This window comes from Myotis brandtii, unplaced genomic scaffold (genome assembly GCF_000412655.1).
Source record: "Myotis brandtii unplaced genomic scaffold, ASM41265v1 scaffold120, whole genome shotgun sequence".
Taxonomy (NCBI): domain Eukaryota; kingdom Metazoa; phylum Chordata; class Mammalia; order Chiroptera; family Vespertilionidae; genus Myotis; species Myotis brandtii.
Genome location: NW_005354174.1, coordinates 6707032 through 6728442, shown reverse-complemented (window position 1 = coordinate 6728442; position 21411 = coordinate 6707032). Strand labels below are relative to the sequence as shown.

General features: G+C 42.1%; 1 protein-coding gene across 3 annotated transcripts in view; it reads right to left on the bottom strand.

Moving 5' to 3' along the window:
* Positions 1 to 21411, bottom strand: part of CEP112 (centrosomal protein 112kDa) — a 323660-nt gene that overhangs the window by 103530 nt on the left and 198719 nt on the right. For all 3 annotated transcript variants that reach the window (XM_005858692.2, XM_005858691.2, XM_014532494.1), the window contains 2 exons: positions 13831 to 13893; positions 7456 to 7605 (listed from right to left, as the gene is read on the bottom strand). In XM_005858692.2, coding sequence (XP_005858754.2) covers positions 7456 to 7605; positions 13831 to 13893 — 213 coding nt within the window. The remainder of the gene's footprint in view (positions 1 to 7455; positions 7606 to 13830; positions 13894 to 21411) is intronic.

The following is a 21411-nucleotide window of genomic DNA, read 5'->3' as shown; positions in this document are numbered from 1 at the left end:
TTAACACCAGCTATGTCTTCATGTTTGGGTGCCCAGAACTGTGGGCGCTATGCAGAAACCAGAAGCATGAGACATAAACCATTAAGAGAACCACCAAGCATTAATGATAGAACTTCGTAAAAGAATGAGGTCCCAGGATGGGGCAGCCAGAAACCTTCATGGAGGAGGTAGGCAGGACCTTGAGATGGCCTTGCTAACTCCGGACAATCTGAGGACGAACAAGAAGCTGCAGAGAAGAGGGAGGTACACAGCTCAGTGAAGGCAGGACCTGGGCACCGACGGGCACTTGGGGACAGTGACCACACCGGCTTGGCTAGACCTGAATGTGCCCACTGGGAGTACTGAGAAGTCTGTGTGGGCTCTGCAATGCCAGACAGAGGAGTTGATCTTGACATTATAAGCAATCTTCTCAATTCAATTCAGTAATATGACATTGTAAGGATGAAAATATCATCAAAGGTATCAAAAGTCCTATTCCTCCGCCCCAAATAACCACTTACCCATTTTTGAGACCCATTCAGGCAATTTTCAGTGTATGACATTCTGCCTCCTTTCACTTACTATGGATTGGCAATCTTGTCTCATTTTCATACAGAGATCTACTTCAGTTTTTAAAAGTGCCCCCATAATATTACATTGTATGAATGCACCATAACTTACTTTCTTCCCTAGCTTTTTGCTCACAGAGATATTGTATATCAATTCCTATTAATGGAACTGCTGGGCCAAAGGTTATATGCATTTAACGTGGTCATAGATACCCCCCCCCCCCCCCACTGCCCTCCAATTTATACTCCCGGCAATGGTGCATCATTGAGTAGATGTTCAAATTCACAACTTATTCCCATCACATGGCAGCCAGCCCCTTCAAAGCTTTGGAGTTTTGAGCTATATTTATTTAATTATGGCCAAGGATGAGCAACCTTGAACATGCTTGCTGCGTCTCACTTTTCGTCTGTGAACTGTGTCCTTTTGCCCACTGGCTTGTTCTTTCCCGATTGGTTTCCAAGCTCACACCTTAGGGCAGGCCCATCAGTGACTTCAGGTTTCTCTGGCAGATTCTTCATTCTGGCTGGAGCTGGGGACCTTTGCCAGGGCCATCAGCCGAGCCCAGGCTGTTTTCAATCAATCGCAGGTTGAGAAGGGCTTTGAATAGGGTCATATCAGAGGACTAAGAAATACATTCTAGGACCCTGGTGGACTTGAGATAAACTGGGATGAAGGAAAGGAAGGACAAAGATGAGCCCAGAGTTTCTAACAGGAAACAGAAAGATTGGGGGTAACCCTGATAGACTGCAAAGAAGAGCCAACTTGGAAGGGAAGATGATAATTCAATGGTGTAGTTACGGACAAATTTAAAATGGCAGTGAATCCTCACAAAGAACATGATTTACAGGCAGTGCGATATTGGACCAGCCAGGAACCAGGCTGAGGTTCTGGGGCCCATCTCTATAGGAGTGACAGCTGAATCACAGAGGAGATGAACTCACCGTGGAGGGAGAAGGAGAAGCAAAGCCTAGGATGCAGGCGGGAGGAACTCCCACAAGGAGGAAGAGAGGCCAGCAGGAGACCAGTACAAGTAACATGTAAACCAAGAGAAGCATGAGTGTCTAGAGCAGGAATTAGCAAACTATGGCCCACAGATCTAGCAGGAACCCAGTCTATTTTTCAATAAAGTTTTATTGCAACACAGCCACACCCACTTGTTGACATGTAGTCTAAAGCTGTTTTCAAGAGCTGAGTAATTGCTACAGAGACCGTATGGCCCACAAAGCCTAAAATATTAACTATCTGGCCCTTTATCAGAAAAAGTATACTAAACCCCATGCCAGAAGGAAAATTGTTGGTCAGTGTAGTCACATGCTGCATAGAGTTAGAGAAAGATTAGAAGTGGGGGGAAACCACAGAATTTTTTTTAAAAAAGGTGGTAGGTTACTTTGCAAACTTTATTACACTGGGATTAGAACTTTAAGTGAATATTTGGAAGAGCTGAATCACAGACACATCAGAAAAAGCAATGCAAGTGACTGGTTAGTAGTAAGGAAGAGTAGAAGAGGAATAATGGAGTATCATCTGTCCACCTGTCCATCCACACACACCCTGTGCTGAGAGGGTTACCATGACCATGGGCATAAGAGCTGAAGGTCAGTTTCATCAAGAGAGTGGAGTGGGGGAAAGGGAGCTGTTGCAGCAGTGGTATGCGGATAAATGTTTAATAACTGGCTCTCCATAAAGACCCGAGGCAGCGTGCACCGTCTCCACGGTGAGCACCCAGCTGGCTGAGCCCTAACAATGGGCCAGGCGCTCCCTCAGGCCTCCACAGGGGGAGGGGAGGCCAGCGCTGCTACTGGGTGTTGTGGTCACCAAGGCTGAAGTTGGGGGGGGGGTGGTTTCTTATATAGTTCATAATTATTAAACATTAAAATATTTCTAAATTTGTAAATTTTTTAAATACTAAAAAACTAAATGATGCCTATGACTTCCAATATTTGATTAAGCAAAGCAATGCATGTTTTGAGTCATGTGATAGTGACATTAACCACCAACAGCCCCAGAGTGACTTCTGAGGAGTGAAATTCACCTCGCCACGGGGAGGAAGGTTTTCACTGGACTCTTACAATCCGCGTGCGTTCACTCATCAAGTCCGAGTGGCTCCTTGGTATGTACGAGGCAGTGTTCCAGAGGCTGAGAGTATTTTTCTTAGGGCTTGAAAGATTTTGTCTTCTGAGCAAATAATCTTCAACTAGTCTTTAAATGAAATAAAAATTTGCCAGAGAGCGGAACAGGAGGAAAGGTAAAATAATTTGGTCATTTATTCTCTGATCACTTGTTGTTGTTGTTTTAATACATATTTTTATTTATTTCAGAGAGGGAGAGGGAGAAAGAGAGAAACATCAGGGATGAGAGAGAATCAATGATTGGATGCCTCCTGCAAGCCCCACACTGGGGATCGAGCCTGCAAACCCTACCAGGAATCGAACGGTGACCTCCTGGTTCATAGTTTGAAGCTCAACCACTGAGCCACACAGGCCGGGCTCTGCTTACTTGTTTTTGCTTCTCCTTGCTTTAGGAAGCCAGGTCATAATTCCCTGCCACCTGGTACCCAAACCTATCTCCCAGGGCATTCTTCCTGGAAAATGGCATGTATCCCCCATGCCACTTTGGCTGAATGGCTCTGCCTTCCTCTCTGAGCGAGCAGGCGAGCCTTCCTGGGTGGGACATAGAATACACTTCTATTCTTAGCATTATTAATTCTAATTCAGGAGGGCACAAAGAAAACGCCACTTCCCTCTCGCCTTAGGATGTGCAGGCGGGGGAGACGAGAACTAAATAACGAACAGGCCCCAGACAAAGCCGTGGATGTGGGGCACTGTGCTTTCTTTCTGCTTCTCAGTGCTGCCGAGCCCCCCACAATGAGCTCTGTACTTTCATTCTTTGGGAAATGGATTCCTGTAAGCTTTGAGCACAGTAAGAATTGCCCAATCTTATGAAATATTCCTTTTCCCCCCTCCAGCCCTTCTGGTAACGCAGACCAGATTTCTAGACATCCTACTGGCAGCCGACCTTTCCTTGTGAACTCCGGTCAGTGGCCAAGGGAGAGCAGCATCAATGCTCTCAAACCTCCTTTCTATGCCTGCAAGCAAGAATCTGACAACATTTCTCCTTGATATGAAATCTCTGCTTGGACATCTGGCTTCACAGTGAGGAACTTTCAATACACTAGCTTCAAAGAAAGGGCTCGGCCTGGCGGGGCGGCGGGGCAGGAGGACAGTCGGCAGTCTGTCGTAGAGCTGCTTCTAACAGCTTCCCCAGCGAACTCTGGGAGCAGAGAGGACGGTGCTAACTAACATTTAGATGACTTGGCTTCAGTAGACAGACTTTTGGAGGCCTTCCCGGAGCATACAAACCATGCCCCTCAGATAACACATATGAGCTGTAGGGTGTTCTATTAGATGCTGCCTGATCAGGCAAAATATATGACTGTGGCCACAAGACCTGAGTAATTTTCGCCTAGCTGTGACAGCATCACCAATTGTTTACAAGCTGGTTGCCATTGATGAAATAACATGAGAACCAAGTGGCATTGTTAGTTTTCAGAGCCCTGGTTTGTGAGGGGACATCATTCATTAATTCAGCATATTTCCAGCACTCCCATTGAGCCAAATGTTGTGCGAAGGGCTTGCTCTCAAGAAGCATCGAGTCTAGTTGGTGAGAAAGAGAATTCATAAAAACACAGTTCACAACCTCCCATCTGCAGTCCTCGATCCAAAATCCTCCAAAAACTACAAATAAGTTTTGAAAGGTTGCAGTTAACTTGTGAGAACACAAAACTTGACTGATGTTGCCAGGGTGTCCGTGGTCTCTATGTGTCCCATTTATTGAGGATAATCTGCGTTTCCCAGTGCTTGTGTGTTTGATACTGTGTGTTGTCCCAGACTCCACTGGGGACAAAGTACAAGCACCGTGTCACCTTCCTATACTCTGACTTCACAGAACACACGCAGCCTCAGGGTCTGAGATGAGGGACTGTGGAGGTGTGTGGTGAACACTTTACTGCAGGAATTGACAAAGCTGGTGTGAGCCTCTCCCTCGGACGCGTCACAGAGAAGACCACATTTAATCTTCAAGGGAAAGGACTTCCTCAGAGTTCCTGGGACCAGAGAGCAGTGAGGGCGAGGACTGGCAGCGATGAGGTGAGGGAGGGGAGAATTCGCTCAAGGGGATTTGCGGAATCGGACTGGAGTGGCCGGGTGGATGCTGGCGGTACTCTAGTTCAGATAATCAATACAAGAGGAAGAACAGGCTGGGGGAAGGGAAGAGCGGGGGGAAGGTAACTCTGTTTGTGATCTGCCTCGTTTGAGCAGCCTCTGGACCATCCAAGTGAAAATGTGCAGCAGTGGTTAGAACTGGACTGAGAGCTCAGAAAGGCGTCTGGGTGGAGGTGACAATTCAAAAGTCATTTGCATGAATGCTTACTTGAGGGGATGAGACATTGTAGGGATAGTGCATACACAGCAAGAAGAGGCCTTGAGTAATACCACCATTTAAGTGCTAAGAGGAGGAAGAGCAGACAGGGCCTGGGAATGGGAGGAGGCTTGGGAGTGGCAGCTGAGCTGGGAGGTGTTGCCGTGGAGTTGAGGGGTGTCAGAGGCTGTTTCCAGGGCAGATGGGATCACTGCTCCTAGGCATTCCTGGGCTTCATTGGAATGAGCCCAATCTAAAGGTGGGGTCAAACCCAGCCAGCCACAGCCCACAGCCGAGCCACACCAGAGATCTGCAGACACCTTGCAAGAAAAAGTAGTGTCCTTTCTTATAAGTCGCTGAGTTTGGGGGATTGTTTCTTATGGAGCATTACTGTGACGATAGCTGACTAACACAGGTTCCTTGTTAAATGTTATAAGGGAGTCAAAGAGGCTTCTGAGAGTAGATAGTAGATTGAACTTCTCTCTCCCAACACCAAAGGACGTGAATAAATAACAATAAAAACTAGCAGAAATGCACCAACAGCATAGAAATAGGGTAGAGCAAGGTAGACATCATACAAAACCTCTCAACCACCTGCAGTCAAGGAAAGATACAGGATTCTGGAGCACACCAGAGAGGCGCACAGTGACAACTTCAAACTCTGCCAATGTCCCTGAATCCTTATTTTATAACGACTTCACAAAATTCCAACAACTGGTGCTTGGGACAATGCTCCAACCAACTGAGCTACCTGGCCAGGGCGTTTTCCCTTTTTGCTTATATTGGAATTCAATTTTTTATTGAAATTTGGAAATTACCTACCAGTTGGTATTTGGACATCACTGGAAAAGAAATTCCCATAAAATGAAAGTTGAAACGAAGTGTTCAACTCAGTTGTACAGGTCAATGAGGACTTGCTGTGCATTTATAAATGAGAAGAGTGCCCAAGATTTCTTTCAATTAGTGGAATATGAAAAGGAAACATCTCTTCTGTCTTATATCACACGTAGGGGAAAAGAAAAAGCTCAAAGATAGAACTATATAGGGAAAAATATCATTAATAATAAAATAAAGTAAGTCCTTTCTTCTAAAGTGAGGAGGCTGGATGTAATAGCTTCCAAGGTTTTGTTCATACCTTAAAGCTTTTTTACTCTATTCAGGGTTGCCCAGGCTTAAAAAGTATCCTATATAATAAAAGCCTGATATGCAAATCTACCGAACAGTGGAATGATGGGTCGCTGTGACGCACACTGACCACCAGGGGGCAGACACTCATGCAGGAACTGCTCCCCTGGTGATCAGTGCTCTCCCACAGGGGGAGTGCCGCTCAGCCAGAAGCCGGGCTCATAGCTGGCGAGCGCAGCGGCAGTGGCAGGAGCCTCTCTTGCCTCCGCTGCAGGTGGGCGGTAAGGAGTGAGAGGTCCCAGACTGCAAGAGCCCAGACTGCGAGAGGGATGTCTGACTGCCGGCTTAGGCCCGATCCCCGCAGGCAGGGTCCCCCGAGGGCTCCCAGACTGCAAGAGGGCCCAGGCCAGGCTGAAGGCCCTCCCCCCCCCCACCCAGCGCACAAATCTCATGCACCGAGCCTCTAGTCTATATATAAGAAAGCAACTTACATTAACACTAACGTTTCCCTAAATTACTCAGATCGTCTACAATGGGCTATAGAAAGCAAGATGGGTGTTAGGCAGAAAAGGGCAGTGATAAAATCCAAATGTTTCTTTGCTTCGTATGATCACTCTACATGCTTCAAGCATTGCTCTAACAAAGTAAAGTCACCAAAAAATAATCCTTTGCTGAGAATTCTTAAAATATTTTTTTGTTCTCTTCTAAATCTTATTTATAAAGGTTTCCAGATGCTTATCCTCACAGATTAAATACGCATGAGGCGGACAAACACAGGAATACTCACTGCTCCGGAGCCAAGGAAATGCCACTTGGAGATGGGACTGCCCATCACCCCAGGAACCAGAGTGCAGGGGGGTCTGTTGCTATGAAAGGTGTGCCTTTCTGAAGCTGTTTGGAAACCACCTAGGTGCTCAGCATACACATCCGAGCATAGCAAATAGTTGGAATTCCAAACCTCAAACAGGTTATTTCTCATCACACAGATGCATAATGAAAGGATGTGGGCAGAGAATAGGATGCCAATTGGAAGCTGACTTCTGAATTTATTAGCCAGCAGTCCTGGGCTGAAAGAGTCATCTAATATCAAGAGAACGTTCCAAAGTGGTTCTCAAGAAAGAGCACCGGGTGGTTTTCGAATATGTGTTCCATGTGAATGGAGCGAGTTTGCCAAAAATGACTTTGTATGCTGGCATGTGACCTCTCAGAGGGAAGCGGCCTGAGTCACCGGACACATCAAAGGTGGAGGCCAGTGAGTGGGGTGACTGCAGGCTGTGTGGACAAGCCAGATACCTGCAAGCATCTGCCCCCTTTTAATTACATGGCAGCAGCTGGGACCACTGGTTACTGAAGTCTTCCGATTACCTTGATTGCTCGGTCATTATCTCTAATCAGCTGCTTCTTCTCATCTTCAAACTTCTGGGTAACATCCTGCAGCCGCCTTTCCGCAGCGAGCTGCTGCCGGCTGCTCTCTTCTTTCAGGGCGGAAATGGCTGTCTGGAGCTCGGAGATGGTCTAAAATGAAAACAGCATGCGATCACTCGCATTCTTCAGCGAGAGGCGTCTACTTCATATGCATTTATGCTCAACAAAAGAATGGGATTGGCAAGACTCTCCTCCACAAACTCAGTATTTCCAATTAACATATCACACACTATAACGCATGAAATTCCACCCAATAAAAGACTGTAATAAAAATGGTGAATGGTGAATAACAGCTGAACCAAATATATTTGGAAGACATTTCCACGATAACATTCCACAATATTTACTCATCAGCAGAAAGAACATCTGTGATCTCAAATATATGAAATGCGTCAGATCTCATTTTACTGAGAAATATACTTATTGGAAAGAAAAAAGCTATTGTGCCTTGCCTAATACTTTGAACTGTAATAACCAAAGAAAATAAGGAAGAGTTCATTCTCCATAGTTACCTAATTCCACACAGCAGTTTTTGAGTATTCACCAACGGCTGAGCACTGTGCTAAGCACTGTAAGTTCCTATGGAGGCATTATTATTGCCCATCACTAATACTGGAGAAACAGAGGCACAGAAAGAGGCCACAGATTTTACAACCAAGGAGACAGGCAGGACTTGAACCATGCACAGTCCGAGCAACTGCTGCACTAATTGGTTCCTCAAACCAGGCTACTTTGAACAGGTTTTGGGATTGAAGAGAAGTTTATGATGACACAGTTCCAAAAAGGTTGCTTTCTTCCTAAGTGCTAATATATTCATGAAAGTTGATTTTGGTCCAAATAGTGTCATTTCAGAGACTCCTGGAGTATTCTCTACACTTGAGAACTGGTTCTCTCTATGACTGGGTTCCCTCCCAGTTCTCAACGCAATCATCTGGCGAGGGAGCTTTGAATTTAATGGGCTGACTCTTCCTTTGGTTTAGATGTATCCACTTCCTTTCAAATTCAATAGTGATGACTTTCAAAAGCAGGAAATGGTGGTTTCTTCTAATAAAAGAAAGAACCCTCGTCCTGGGTTAGAGCAGAATTCTGTTGGTTCTAAGGGAGAAGGGCCAGTTGATGAAAAACACCGGAGAAGTTAGTGATCTTCCTTGGAACTCAGTTTTTCCAGCTATTATTAGATGACAACACCAGTTCACAGCATTAGAAGGCAATAAATAGAAAGTGTCTGGAGTCTCCCCAAAGCCAAGTCCTATGGAAATATTAGTTGTTACTACTGACAGAAATAATAGCACATTTACAATAAAATGTGGGGTACTTATGCTTTTAGAAGGGAGCTAAATTCACTGTAACAAAGCTTAACATTTAGAATTTGTAAAGAATCAAATACTAAGACAACTGTGAAAGAGATGATAGTAGCAGTACAGTCATATTTTTAAATGCAAACTTGACCCTTTTGCTGTGAGTTGGGGAATTCATTTACTGAGAAGGAAGATGTTTTCATCTGTTTCTTGAATTTTGATGAAATGTTTCCATTCTGGCATCAGTTCCATTAATTCTCATAGCACTTCTATGAAACAGGGAAGGTTAAGTTTTTACAGTAAATGTCAAAAACTGAGGCACAGAGTAATGAACTCACTCACAGTCACAGAGCCAGAGGAGCTGGAGATAACAAAGAGCCAGATTTCCTTGGCTCAACATGAAACTTGGGATTGGTATTTTATAAGAACATGGGGCCAAATAGCAAAAATAACTTACTCTCTCAATGACTATTGCAGTGTTTCAATTTGAGTAAACTACAACTTTGCAGAAGTGGAGAGTTTAATTCTGTAATGTGTTCATTGTGTGTTCGGTGTGTGTGTGTGTGTGTGTGTGTGTGTTGTGTGTGTGTGTGTGTGTGTGTGTGTGTATTAGTTCTGTGCAATTTTATCGTGTGTATAGATTCATATATCTATCATCACAATCACTCAATGCATTTTTAAAGTACAGAGTAATTTCATTTCTTTGAAAAAAGTAAGATTCAGATTAGCTTTATAATGGAAGATAAAAATATTTTGGGGTTCTTCAAATGACAAGAGTGTGAAAGAGGGATCTCTCATATTCAGAAGATTTATGACAAGAACACATCAGAAAGAAAGAAATGCAGGTTTTAGAAGGAACCACTAGCAAAGAATGCTTGCCTTTGTGTGGAAAATTAAACCTTACATTCTTTGAGGGAATAATGAGATTATTTTTGGGAAAATGAGACTTTTGGAAAGTTAATTTAAAAACTTATGAAGATGATATAGGGAGAGTGTCAAAACATTTCAGGTTGGACAGATAAACAGATAAATTGGTTGACAGACTGATAAACCTTGGACAGATAAACAGATAAATTGGTTGACAGACTGATAGATAAGATGGCTACAGAGATGTGACTAAAATATAGATAATTTTTAAAAACTGATTTGAGATTTATTTTAAGAAAGAAAATAATCATACTAACTAGATTAATAAGCTTTAGGTAAGGAACAAAATTCACCTGGTTGCAGACACAGAGTATAAGGGAATAGGCTATTTTCATCTTAGCTCAGTGCACATAACTGGCACCCAATAAATACTTAAGTAGTAGAATTATAATCAGAGTAAGTAAAAAAAATAATTACTTGAAATAGTATATTGAGATAAGCTAGCCTTTCATAGAAAAATTTCTGAGAAAAATGAAAACTAATCTATACAATCCCAATCAAACCCCACCAGTTTGGGTTGAGTCGTAATTAAAAACCATAGAACAAAATGCCGCCATTCAGCTAAATGTGTACCTGCATTCGCTTCCGAGAAGGAAGTGAATTAGAGTGTTAAAAAATAACATTTTGGAAACAAAAGGAGGGCTCTCTGAGGCTGATACTGTAAGCAACCTATTCCATGAAAGCTATCACAGTTAATAATGATTATTAAGCAATTAATACTTTGAATTAATGTTAGTGGTCTTATTAGGTCTTAAAAATAACAGGATTCTAAATAGAGGTTAATATTTTATCTTTAACTCACTTAACTGTTTTTCAGGTCATAGAGGAGTTGGAGATTTTTATAAAGCTCTTCTGTAAAATACAATAGACAAGACAAGGCATCCTCGGGGAGATCCTCCTAAACTAAGTGGGAGAGGGGCTCCTTCACACCTTTTGCATTCTGGGCCGTCACCCTGGGGAGTGACAGGAAGGCTGGGTGTGGGACACATGGCGCAGGCCCGGGCACTGATCTGCAGGGAATGTGGGAGCAAGTGTGGGCAGCCGGGAAGCCGGGCCCTGGCAGCGAGTGGGTGTTGGCATCCAGCTTTAGTTTTCTCACCACCACTTATACCCCTGCAGATGGCAACATCTTTCTTTGACCAAGTAAGTCAGTTGAGTGGGAACCAGCATAAGAATTGAAAGGGAGGCTAATATGTAATATTAAGATAAAAAGAATAAATACATGACTCCGATAGAATGATCCTGGAAGTGTGCCCAGCGATGAAAGGAACACCATCCTGGTGGGTGTTGAGAATCCCAAAGGGGCACAGTCCTGGATACGCCAAGGGTCTGGTGTACATGGTCTACTCTAGTAGGTCCTAAACGCTTGATAAAATCTTAAAGATTAAGTAACTTCCTTTAAGGGAGGAAAATGTTTAAAATATTTTCCAGTGTAACTGATGAGTTCCTGGTTACCAATTCATTACTAAGGCATTCATCTTATTACTTTTTTTTTTTTTGAGAGATTGTTAAAAATTTAATAAAGTTAAGCAACTTTGTTCCTGCACTCTCCTCAGCTTAGACATTGAATTAGAGAATCCAGTAAACAAACTGGAAAACAGAAAAAAGTCAATCCATGGTCCTGTTTTACAATGTTTATTTTTAAATCATCTGTTTCTCTGAACTGACTGATAGCAATGTTTCTCATATTTAGCGGTGGGCTAACAAATACTGGCAATGTGAGGCTGTCATCCCATCTGTTATGAGAAGGATGGACTATCTCTTATTGTTACTAGACCTTTTCGAAGGTTTTTTCTGACTTGGCGTTGCACTGGCCTTTCATTTATGAAATGATGGTCATAGGACATGGCAGTTGTTACTAGTTGGTTTTTCCTCTTCTTCCTCCTCCTTCTTCATGTCTTTCATTGGGAAAATATTCAGCACCCCTTTACCTCTCCAAATTCTGGAAGTAGATTTTTATCAATGTGCAACACCCCAAATAAACTAATTTTTTGCCCTTTCCATACCCTTTCCCTTCTTTGCTCCCTCTTTTCCTTTCTCATTGCAAGTTTCATACTATCATTGTAAGAGCTAAAAGTGATTAAATGCTTTGCTAGCTATAGGCTCTGCACTAAGCACTTTTGTGGTATTGTGTTACTTAATCCTCCGAGTAAGCATTACTCCCCCATTATACAAATGAGCAAACTGAATTCCAGAGAGGGCAGGTAACTCGCTCAAGGTCACGTAGGTGGTAGGGCTGGAATTCCAATTCAGGTCTGCCGCCCTGGGAAGCCCAGGTGATCTTCCACACTCACTTCCATTTAATTTGCTTTAATACCATCTAATCGGCCTTCTTCACACATTCCTCTAGATAAACTTCAACACCCCTGGTTACACTCCCATCATGGAAGCATTTTGTCAGCTATCTTCTATCTCACTTTCGGTCTGCCTCCCCCATTTAACACAAAGCACAAGCAGCAGGATGTGATGCATGCCAGCTGGGTGGTTTCCATTATTTCAGTTTAAACTTTAACTTTCAGAGTAATAAGATTTCTTTTGATTATAAGATTTTTTCTCAGTGGATTATAAAGGATATTCCCCATGTTTTTTCCTCAAGGAAGGTCTGGAATAAGGGCAGTCAAGACAATCATCATCTTTTTTTCAATCCTCACCCAAGAATATTTTTTCCATTGATTTTTAGAGAGAGTGGGAGGGGAGAATAGGGAGAGAGAAACATTGATGTGAGAGAGACACATTGATTGGTCGCCTCCCGCACTCATCCTGATGGGGCCCAGGGACACATTGATGTGAGAGAGACACATCGATTGGTCGCCTCCCGCACTCATCCTGATGGGGGCCCAGGGATTGAGCCTGCAGCCAAAGGTACAAGCCTTTGATGGGAATCAAACCCGCAACCCTTCAGTCCGCAGACCGACGCTCTAACCACTGAACCAAATTGGCTAGTGCAACCATCATCTTTTTAAATAAGCACATATGAGCCTTCACTTGAAGATTTTTGATTTCCTAATGGGATGTAAATAATGACATATGCACATTTTTGAAATAATTGTAGAATTTAAGAAATGTCATGATCACCACCACCACCAAAATTGTGTGATACAAAAATGTGAGGGAGTGGGTCGGGCTGGGGCAGTCAGACCCGGGCTGGATCCTGGCTCAGTCATTTGCTAATTATGTGACCTCACTTTCCTGAGCCTTAGTTTCCCCAAGTGGGAAACTAATAGTAATTCCTAGTCTCAGTGTTGTTATGAATGAAGACAGAATGAGTCAATACGGTTAGTGCCCCACAAAATTCTTGATATTAGTATCATTTTGTTGTCGTGTTGCTGTTACTACCAATTGTGTGGTGACTCATAAAATGGTACATGCATTTCAGTTTACTACCACGTTTCACTGTATACATTAAGAAAAGTTGAGTTACAAAGTCATTAGTTATGATGCCACAAAACTAAAATGAAAGTTAGTATTTATTTAGTTAGAATTATTCATACAACTAAGGAATGCTTGGGATTCCCTGGGTGCTGCTCTAGAATAGCCTTGTAACAACTCGTGCAGAGAGCACTGTAAGCATCATGTCAAGTAGAGAAGGCATCAATTATTGGCCTGTTCAGACTAAAACTACAAAAGTAACAACACACAGCAAGCTATGAGTGGAGGGACTTCTTCTTTTTCCCAAAGGAGCCAACAGTTGAGCTGGTAATTTAATGCAGACACTTGCCATTTTGAGTTCTGTTGTTAAGCTGTCTTTACTGCAGCAAAATGGAATATTGCAAAAAAGCACAGATGGTATCAAACTGCTTACATCACAGATGTAGGCGTGTGCCTCCCGCCCTCATGAAATATGCTTCGGCCTGGGCTTGCTCAAGTGCACGGGCTGGTTCTACCACATGTGAGTGTGTGTTCACATGGTTCAATTTAAAAAAGTTTTTTTAATAAAAAATATTAAAAGCATATATTACTTATCCATGTACCCATCAAAAACATGATGCTAATCTGTGAGGAACTGGAGAGAATGAAGTTTAATCCTAACATACAAAGGCTTTTATGCATATGTTCTTCTCGTTTTGCTTTTCTCTTCCAACGTTCTTACCTGCAAAGATTTGGCAAGCTTCTGGGTGTACTCCTTCTCAATCTGCTTCAGTCTGCAGTTGGCCTGAAAGACACACGGACGTGAACACACACACAGTGACCTGTGAGCTTGGTATCTTGCACATGCCTATCACCAGCAGCTGGGCCGGCTGCCAGCTGCACCGCCCTCTGGAGCAGCCAGAAAACCACAGGGCTTGTCTTTGATCCAGCGCCAACTATTCATCACTTAAAACGCAAAGAGCAAAAGAAAAAAAAAAGATTTCTCCTGCCAATGATTAGACAAACACAGACTTCTGTGGAGAGACAGAGAAAGGGAGAAGGAGAGACAGAAATAGACACAGAGCAAGTGTGAAGGCTCAGAGGTAAAGTGGGGAAGGGGAGAAGGAACAAAGGAGAAGGAGCAGGAAGAGGAAGGGGGAGGGAGTAGAGCAGGAGGAAATGTAACACTCTTTCCCTTCGTTTAAAGGGGAAAGAAATAGACGTTCCCAGACAGGCAGATAGGAGACTTCTAGATTCACTGAGCTGACTTGAGCCCCCACTCTGCCTAACACACAAGAACGATTTTTTGAAGTGACACATGTATCTAATCAAACCATGTCCACGTCCCGGAAGCGGGGTGTTGCCAGAATAAGCCCGCGGACAGTGCGATTGTGTCCTTTGCCACGCGAGGTCTGACTTTTTTGCATGTGACCTGCTTTCCGCTCTGTGGGCACCTTTGGGACCCTCCCTTTATCCTGAGTGTTTGGAAACGTCACAGTGACATGCCCTAGACTGGGCTTTCCCCTCCCTGTGCAGGCATGGAGTAGGCCCTTCCAACCTGCGCTGGGCCCTTCGTCTAAGGAGGTTCTGGCCACTATTCTCATAACTGGCTATGCTGTATGATAAAAAGAAATGAATCCAGGGTGACTTCAAGATAGTTGTCCCAAGCAACTAGAAGAATGGGGTGTCATCATTACCTTACATCAAAACCTTGGTGGAACAGGTTTTTGGAGGAAAATCCAGATAAGTTTCGGACACATGAAGCTTGGAGATGCCTATTGGACATGTAGCGTTGAAGTGAACATGTGGACATTCCAGTCTGGAGTTCAGGGGCGAGGTCTAGGCTAAAAGTATACACCAGCATATACATGGTGTATAGGACTCTGCTACCGGATGACATGTTAAGGCATCGAGGGTCTATAAAAATGGAAGTATAAGTATTCTGAGCCCTGGGCCTGCCAATGTCAAGAAAGCAAATAATGGCCAGAGAGATCAGAGGCCAGGACAGGATAGAATCCTGAAGCCACATAAAGAAAGTGTTTCAAGGCGTATTCCACTGTGTCCGATGCTACAGAGAGCTCGTGCACAGGGAGGGCTGGGAAATGACCACATGGCTTTTTGAGCATGTGGGGGACATTGGTGATTTGGATAGAAGCAATTTTGTGTAGTGGCAAGGAGGAACGCTAGATTAGAGGGAGCCCAAGAGAGAGGGGAGGAATTGGAGCAGATACAGACACTTTGTTCAGGGTTTTGTTACAAAGGGAAGGAGAGAAATGGGCTGGAAGCTGCAGGGGAAGTGGGCAAAGGCGGGGCTGACTTGTTTGTTTGTATTTTTGTGTGTGGAGAGAACTAACAGCATACAAGCTGACAGGGAAGATCTGCAGGAGAGAGGGGAAAATAGCTGATGCCAGGGACTCACTGGAGACATGTCCTTGAGGAAAGGGAAGGTCGTGGGATGGAGAGTGCAGGGGAGGAGAGGGCCTTTGCTGGGAAGCACAGGTACCACCCCTGCAGCAGTGGTGGGAACTCCTGATTAATTCCAGCTTCTCCACGAAGCAGAAGGAACGGTTCATCAGGTTAGCAGGAGGAGGGCAGAAGAGACTGTTGGGAGACTCAAGGTGTGAGGCGAGAACATGAATAGTCACCTGGGAAAGTGGGGAGGGACTGCAGAATGAGTCCATGGACCCGGGAAGCATTCTGGGCCACTTGAAATGACCAATGCTGAATTTAAAGTGAGACCAGATGGTGGTATATAAAAAGCCTAGACCAGTGGTTCTCAACCTTCCTAATGCCGCGACCCTTTAATACAGTTCCTCATGTTGTGGTGACCCCCAATTTCATTGTTACAAATTGAACATAATTAAAGCATAGTGATAAATCACAAAAACAATACGTAATTATATATGTGTTTTCCGATGGTCTTAGGCGACCCCTGTGAAAGGGTCGTTCGACCCCCAAAGGGGTCGCGACCCACAGGTTGAGAACCGCTGGCCTAGACCTAGTAACAGCGAAATAGAGCAGAATCAATACTCTAAAGCATAATGAGAAATTGTGTAATTTCTTGAATAATTGAAGAAATAAAATTTATTTATTAAGCTTCAAGGCTTTTACTATGTATGTGAACCTAAGTCACAGCTGCCTGAATTTCTGAACTTTTTAATTACATCTAAAAAGCTCTGGTTGAGCATGGTTGAAAAATTATAGCTAATTTATCATGCAAACTGTCCCCCTGACATTTTTGAATAATTTTACTCTCAGCATGGTATTGACTTACATTTAATGTCATACATAAATTAAGTTAGGGTTAGCTATTTGAATCCAAGTCTTATTTTCATAGCTATCATTACTATAGAAAAATACCTTTTTCCAATAGTCATCTACAACATGGTCTAAATAGGTATAGAATAACAGATGAGAAAAAAAAAATTTGAAGTGAGCAGAATTGTTTTGTTGTTGCTGTTGTTTCAACCTCACTGCTCCCGTGTGTGCTTGGCTACCCCTTCACCCTTCACAAGCACTCGGTTCCCCTCTGCTTCTCTAGGGCGTCTTCCTTGTCAAAGAGCCCAGTGTGTTGGTCCACTTTCTCTATGCAACTCCCATCAAAATCTCAGGTTTAAAGCCCTATTGGAAAAGAACCAATAAACCAACCAATTTTCACAAAGGTGTCAATGGCTGTTAATCATCTTTTTAAATTTTTTTATCTTTATTGTTGAAAGTATTATAGATATCCACTCCCCCTCCCCCCAAATCATCTTAATATAGCACCCTTTTCTGCAGCACACTTCACATTATGTCATAATTCAAAAAAGTCTTTCATTCCTTTATTTTCCATGTCCCATCACTAAAGGTGAAAATTCATGCATCCATGATTTCCAGGAAGGTGATTTGGAGGGAAGAAAATTAGGAGACTCCTCTTTTTAAGGCAAGTTCAGATCTCATAAAGATACATTTCTTTAAAATATAATAGTATAAGTTTTGGAATAAACAGGATTAAATAAAAGGATGCTTCCCAAATTCTTTAAACAGTACAAAGCTCAGATTATTATGCAGTATTTTCTACTAAAAGTTGTATAAGTACCCATTTGAAGCTTCTTCAAAGACTGAAAGAGTTATGGTGCCAGATATTACTACATAACTGTGTATTATCCTATGGTGCATAAATATTCAGATAATTCATAATGAATACTTAGATTTAATTTATTTTAATTTTTAAAATTTAGAATTTTTACAGAACTTTCCAACTTGAAAACCTCTACATATTACATCAAAATAAAGGCATAAATTTGTGAAGCATAAATAAAATTCATGATTTCCACTGGGACCATGGTGGGGTAGCTGGGACCATACTTCATCTGCTACAGTAAACAGCTAGAAAACTGGACAGAATATGGAGAAAACTGTTAGGGTGCTGGGAACAAGAAGCACAGGACTGTGACTGTGAAGGGAAGGGAAACAAAGGGGGTAAACCCGACAACCATCCCTTTCTTCCTGGAGGCACATGGGCCTGGACACCGCGAGGGAGTCGAGCACAGCACAGCAGTATTGTGAATCGAGGAAACAGAGATTAGAGTCTGGGAAGGCTGAGCAGCTGGAGTTTGCCGGGGCAGACCACTAGATGGGAGGAGGGTGCATGCAGAAGTCCTGATAGCTACATGGGTTCACCTGAGTCTGCTACTGATACTTAGCTGTGCATGTGTAAGGTTAAGTTCTGTAAGACCAAGTACAAAGTGACTGGTGAGCTTTAAGACAGACAGTTCCCAAAGCTCACACAGAGCTCAGAGATTTTCGATCTCTGATCGGTCAGAATGGAGAGTCCTCACAGAACATCCAGGAAGGTCACAGTTACGGGTTAAACTAGACTTGGAGTAAAGTCAACTTTAAATTTGCTCTAACAAAGTTTGAAACAAGCCTCAAATGGATCAAACTGATTATCTACAAGTAACTTAACAGCTTCTTTAAAAAAGTCCAATATTTTTTAAAAAGAAGTAAAGATAATGCAGCATTCAACTTAACTTTTATAATGTCCGGCATCCAATAAAAGATAACTAGACATGAGAAAAAGAAGGACTATGTGAGTTATAAGCAGGAGAGAAATCAGTCAATAGAGTTAAACCTAGAAATGACAGATAGTAAAATTAGTAGACAAAGACTTAAATAGCTATTACCACACCCAGCTCTTACCAGGTAGTTCAGTTAGTTAAAAGTGTCATCCTGATATGCGAAGGTTACACATTTGATCCCCAGTCAGGGCACATACAAGAATCAACCAATGAATGCATCAATAAGTGGAACAACAAATTGATGTCTCTGTCTCTTTCTCTCAAAATCAATTAATAAAAAAACACCCAAATATTTAAATAAAAACATGAACATAATAAGGAGAGGAACAGAGGATATTTTAAAAAAAACTAAAGAGCCTAGAACATAATAATATATCCTCTGAAAGGAAATTTTCACTTGATGGGTTGAACAACAAATTCAACCCTATAGAAGAAAAGATTAGTGAATATGAAGAAAAGGCATTTTAAATATCCAAAGTATTGCCAGAGAGACAAAAATCCTTAATGAATATAATAAATAATCTTAGTAATCTGCAAGACTATATCACATCATCTAACATATGTGTAATTGCAAACCAAAAGAAGAAAGGCTTGGAAAAATATGTGAAAAATATGTGAAGATACAATGGCCAAGATTTTTTTTTCAGTATGAAGAAAACTATAAACCTACAAGCAAAGAAGATCAACAGAGGAAAAGATAAACGCAAAGAAAACCACATCAAGATAATTCATACTCAAATTGCAAGAACAGAAATAAAGATAAAGTCTTAAAAACAGCCAGTAAAAAATACTTTAAAAAGATAAGACTGTCTGAGGATTTTTCATTGGAAACTGTGCTAGCCAGGAGATAACGAATCTTTAAAATGCTGAAAGAAAAAAATCTGTCAATCTAGAACTGCATATTTAGTGAAAATATCCTTCAAAACTGAAGATGAAATACAGGTATCTTCAAACAAATATCCAAGAGAATGTTTCTCACTAGCAGGCAGGCACTACCTAGGAAGTTAAAGGAAGTCATTCAGGCAGATGGCAAATGATCAAATGGAAGCCTGGACCGACTCAAAGGAATAAAGAGCACTGGATAATACACATGTAATTAGCTTCTTCTCATTTGAAAAATTTTTGAAAGACAATGTGCTGTTTAGAGCAAAAATAATAAAAGTATATTTTGGGATTCATAATATATGTAGAATAGGATAGGAACAGGGAAATAGAGGTATTCTGTTATTAAAGTACTAGAAGCCCAGTGCACAAATTCATGCACCAGTGGGGTCCCTCAGCCTGGCCTGTAGGATCGGGCTAAAACCAGCTCTCTGACATCCCCTGAGGGGTCCCAGATTGCAAGAGGGTGCAGGCCAGGCTGAGGGACTCCACCACGATTGGGGCCGGGGAAGGATGCCGGAGGTTGGACAGCCAGGGAGGGACCACAGGAGGCTCCAGGGTGTGTCCAGCCCATCTCACTCAGTCCCGATCGGTCGGACCCCAGCAGCAAGCTAACCTACTGGTCAAAACGTCTGCTCCATGGTGGTCAGTGCACATCATAGTGAGCTGTTGAGAGGCCTTAGCATATCATTAGCATATTACGCCTTGATTTGTTGAATGGATGACCAGACACTTAGCATATTAGGCTTTTATTATATAGGATACCTGACATTTTATGTAATCTGCTATAATAGTATGTGAAGGCAAACTGTAATAAAGATGCATAGCATAAAAAAACAATAAAGTGATATGCCTAATGAGCCAATAAAAAATAAAATAGAATATTAAAAAGTACTCAATAAATCCAATAAAAGATATGAAAAGAGGAAAAAGGGAATAAAGAAAATATGGGACAAATAGAAAACAAATAGCAAAATAGATTAAAACCAACAATAATTGCATTAAATATAAGTGGCTTTATTTATTTTACCTTTTTAAAAATATTTATTGTCTAAAGATTTATATATGTCTCCTTTTTCCATTTGACGCCCCTCCCCCAGCCATTCCCACCCTGGGCAAGCCTCCACCGCCCCACTGTCTGTGTCCATTTAAAAATATTGATTTTGGATAGAGAGGGAGAGAGAGAGAGAGCAGAAACGTTGATTGGCTGCCTTCCACATATACTCCATACACCCCAACTGGGTATGGAGCTCACAACCCAGGTATGTGCCCTGACCAAGAATCAAACCAATGACCTTTCAGTGCACAGTATGAAGCTCAACCAACTGAGTCACACTGGCCAGGGCCAGAGTCACTTCTTATGGGACATCCTTATTCTTTGTGTCACAACCTCCTCTGTGTCCTAATTTATGCCAATAAGTTCACATTTACTAAGTTTCCTTGGCTGCATATCTAGAGTCTCTTGCATAGCAGTAGCATTGACATTCCCAAGTTAGCTCTTTCTTCTGTGATGTCATTTATGTTCTATTAGAATTTCACTTTCAGCATTATCACTTTTCATTTTTTTGCACTTTCACTTTTATTGCCCAGTTTCCTCTTTTGATGATTTGTTGCCATTTTTAACTTTTTGAGGAAACTCCATATTGTCTTCCACAGTGGCTGCACCAGTCTGCATTCCCACCAGCAGTGCAGGAGGGTTCCTTTTTTTCCACATCCTCACCAGCACTTGTCGTTTGTTGATTTGTTGATGCTAGCCATTGTGACAGATGTGACATGGTATCTCGTTGTTTTGCTTTGCATCTCTTTTATGATTAGTGACTTTGAGCATGTTTTCATGTCTCTCGGCCTTCTGTATGTCCTCTTTCAAAAAGTGTCTATTTAGGTCCTTTGCCCATTTTTTGATTGGACTGTTTATCTTCCTTTTGTTAAGTTGTATGAGTTCTCTGTAAATTTTGGAGATTAAACCCTTATCTGAAATATCATTGGCAAATATGTTCTCCCATGCAGTGGGTTTTCTTGTTGTTTTGTTGGTTTCTTTTGCTGTGCAGAAGCTTTTTATTTTGATGTAGTCCCATTTACTTATTTTCTCCTCAGTTTCCATTGCCCTAGGAGCTGTGTCTGTAAAGATACTGCTAAGACATATGTCTGATATTTTGCTGCCTATGGAGTCTTGTAAGATTTTTATGGTTTCCCATCTTACATTTAAGTCCTTTAGCCATTTTGAATTTGATTTTGAGTATGGTGTAAGTTGGTGACCTAGTTTCATTTTTTTTTTCACATATCTGACCAAATTTCCCAACACCATTTATTGAAGAGACTGTCTTGAATCCATTGTATGCTCTTGCCTCCTTTGTCAAATATTAATTAAACATAATGGCTTG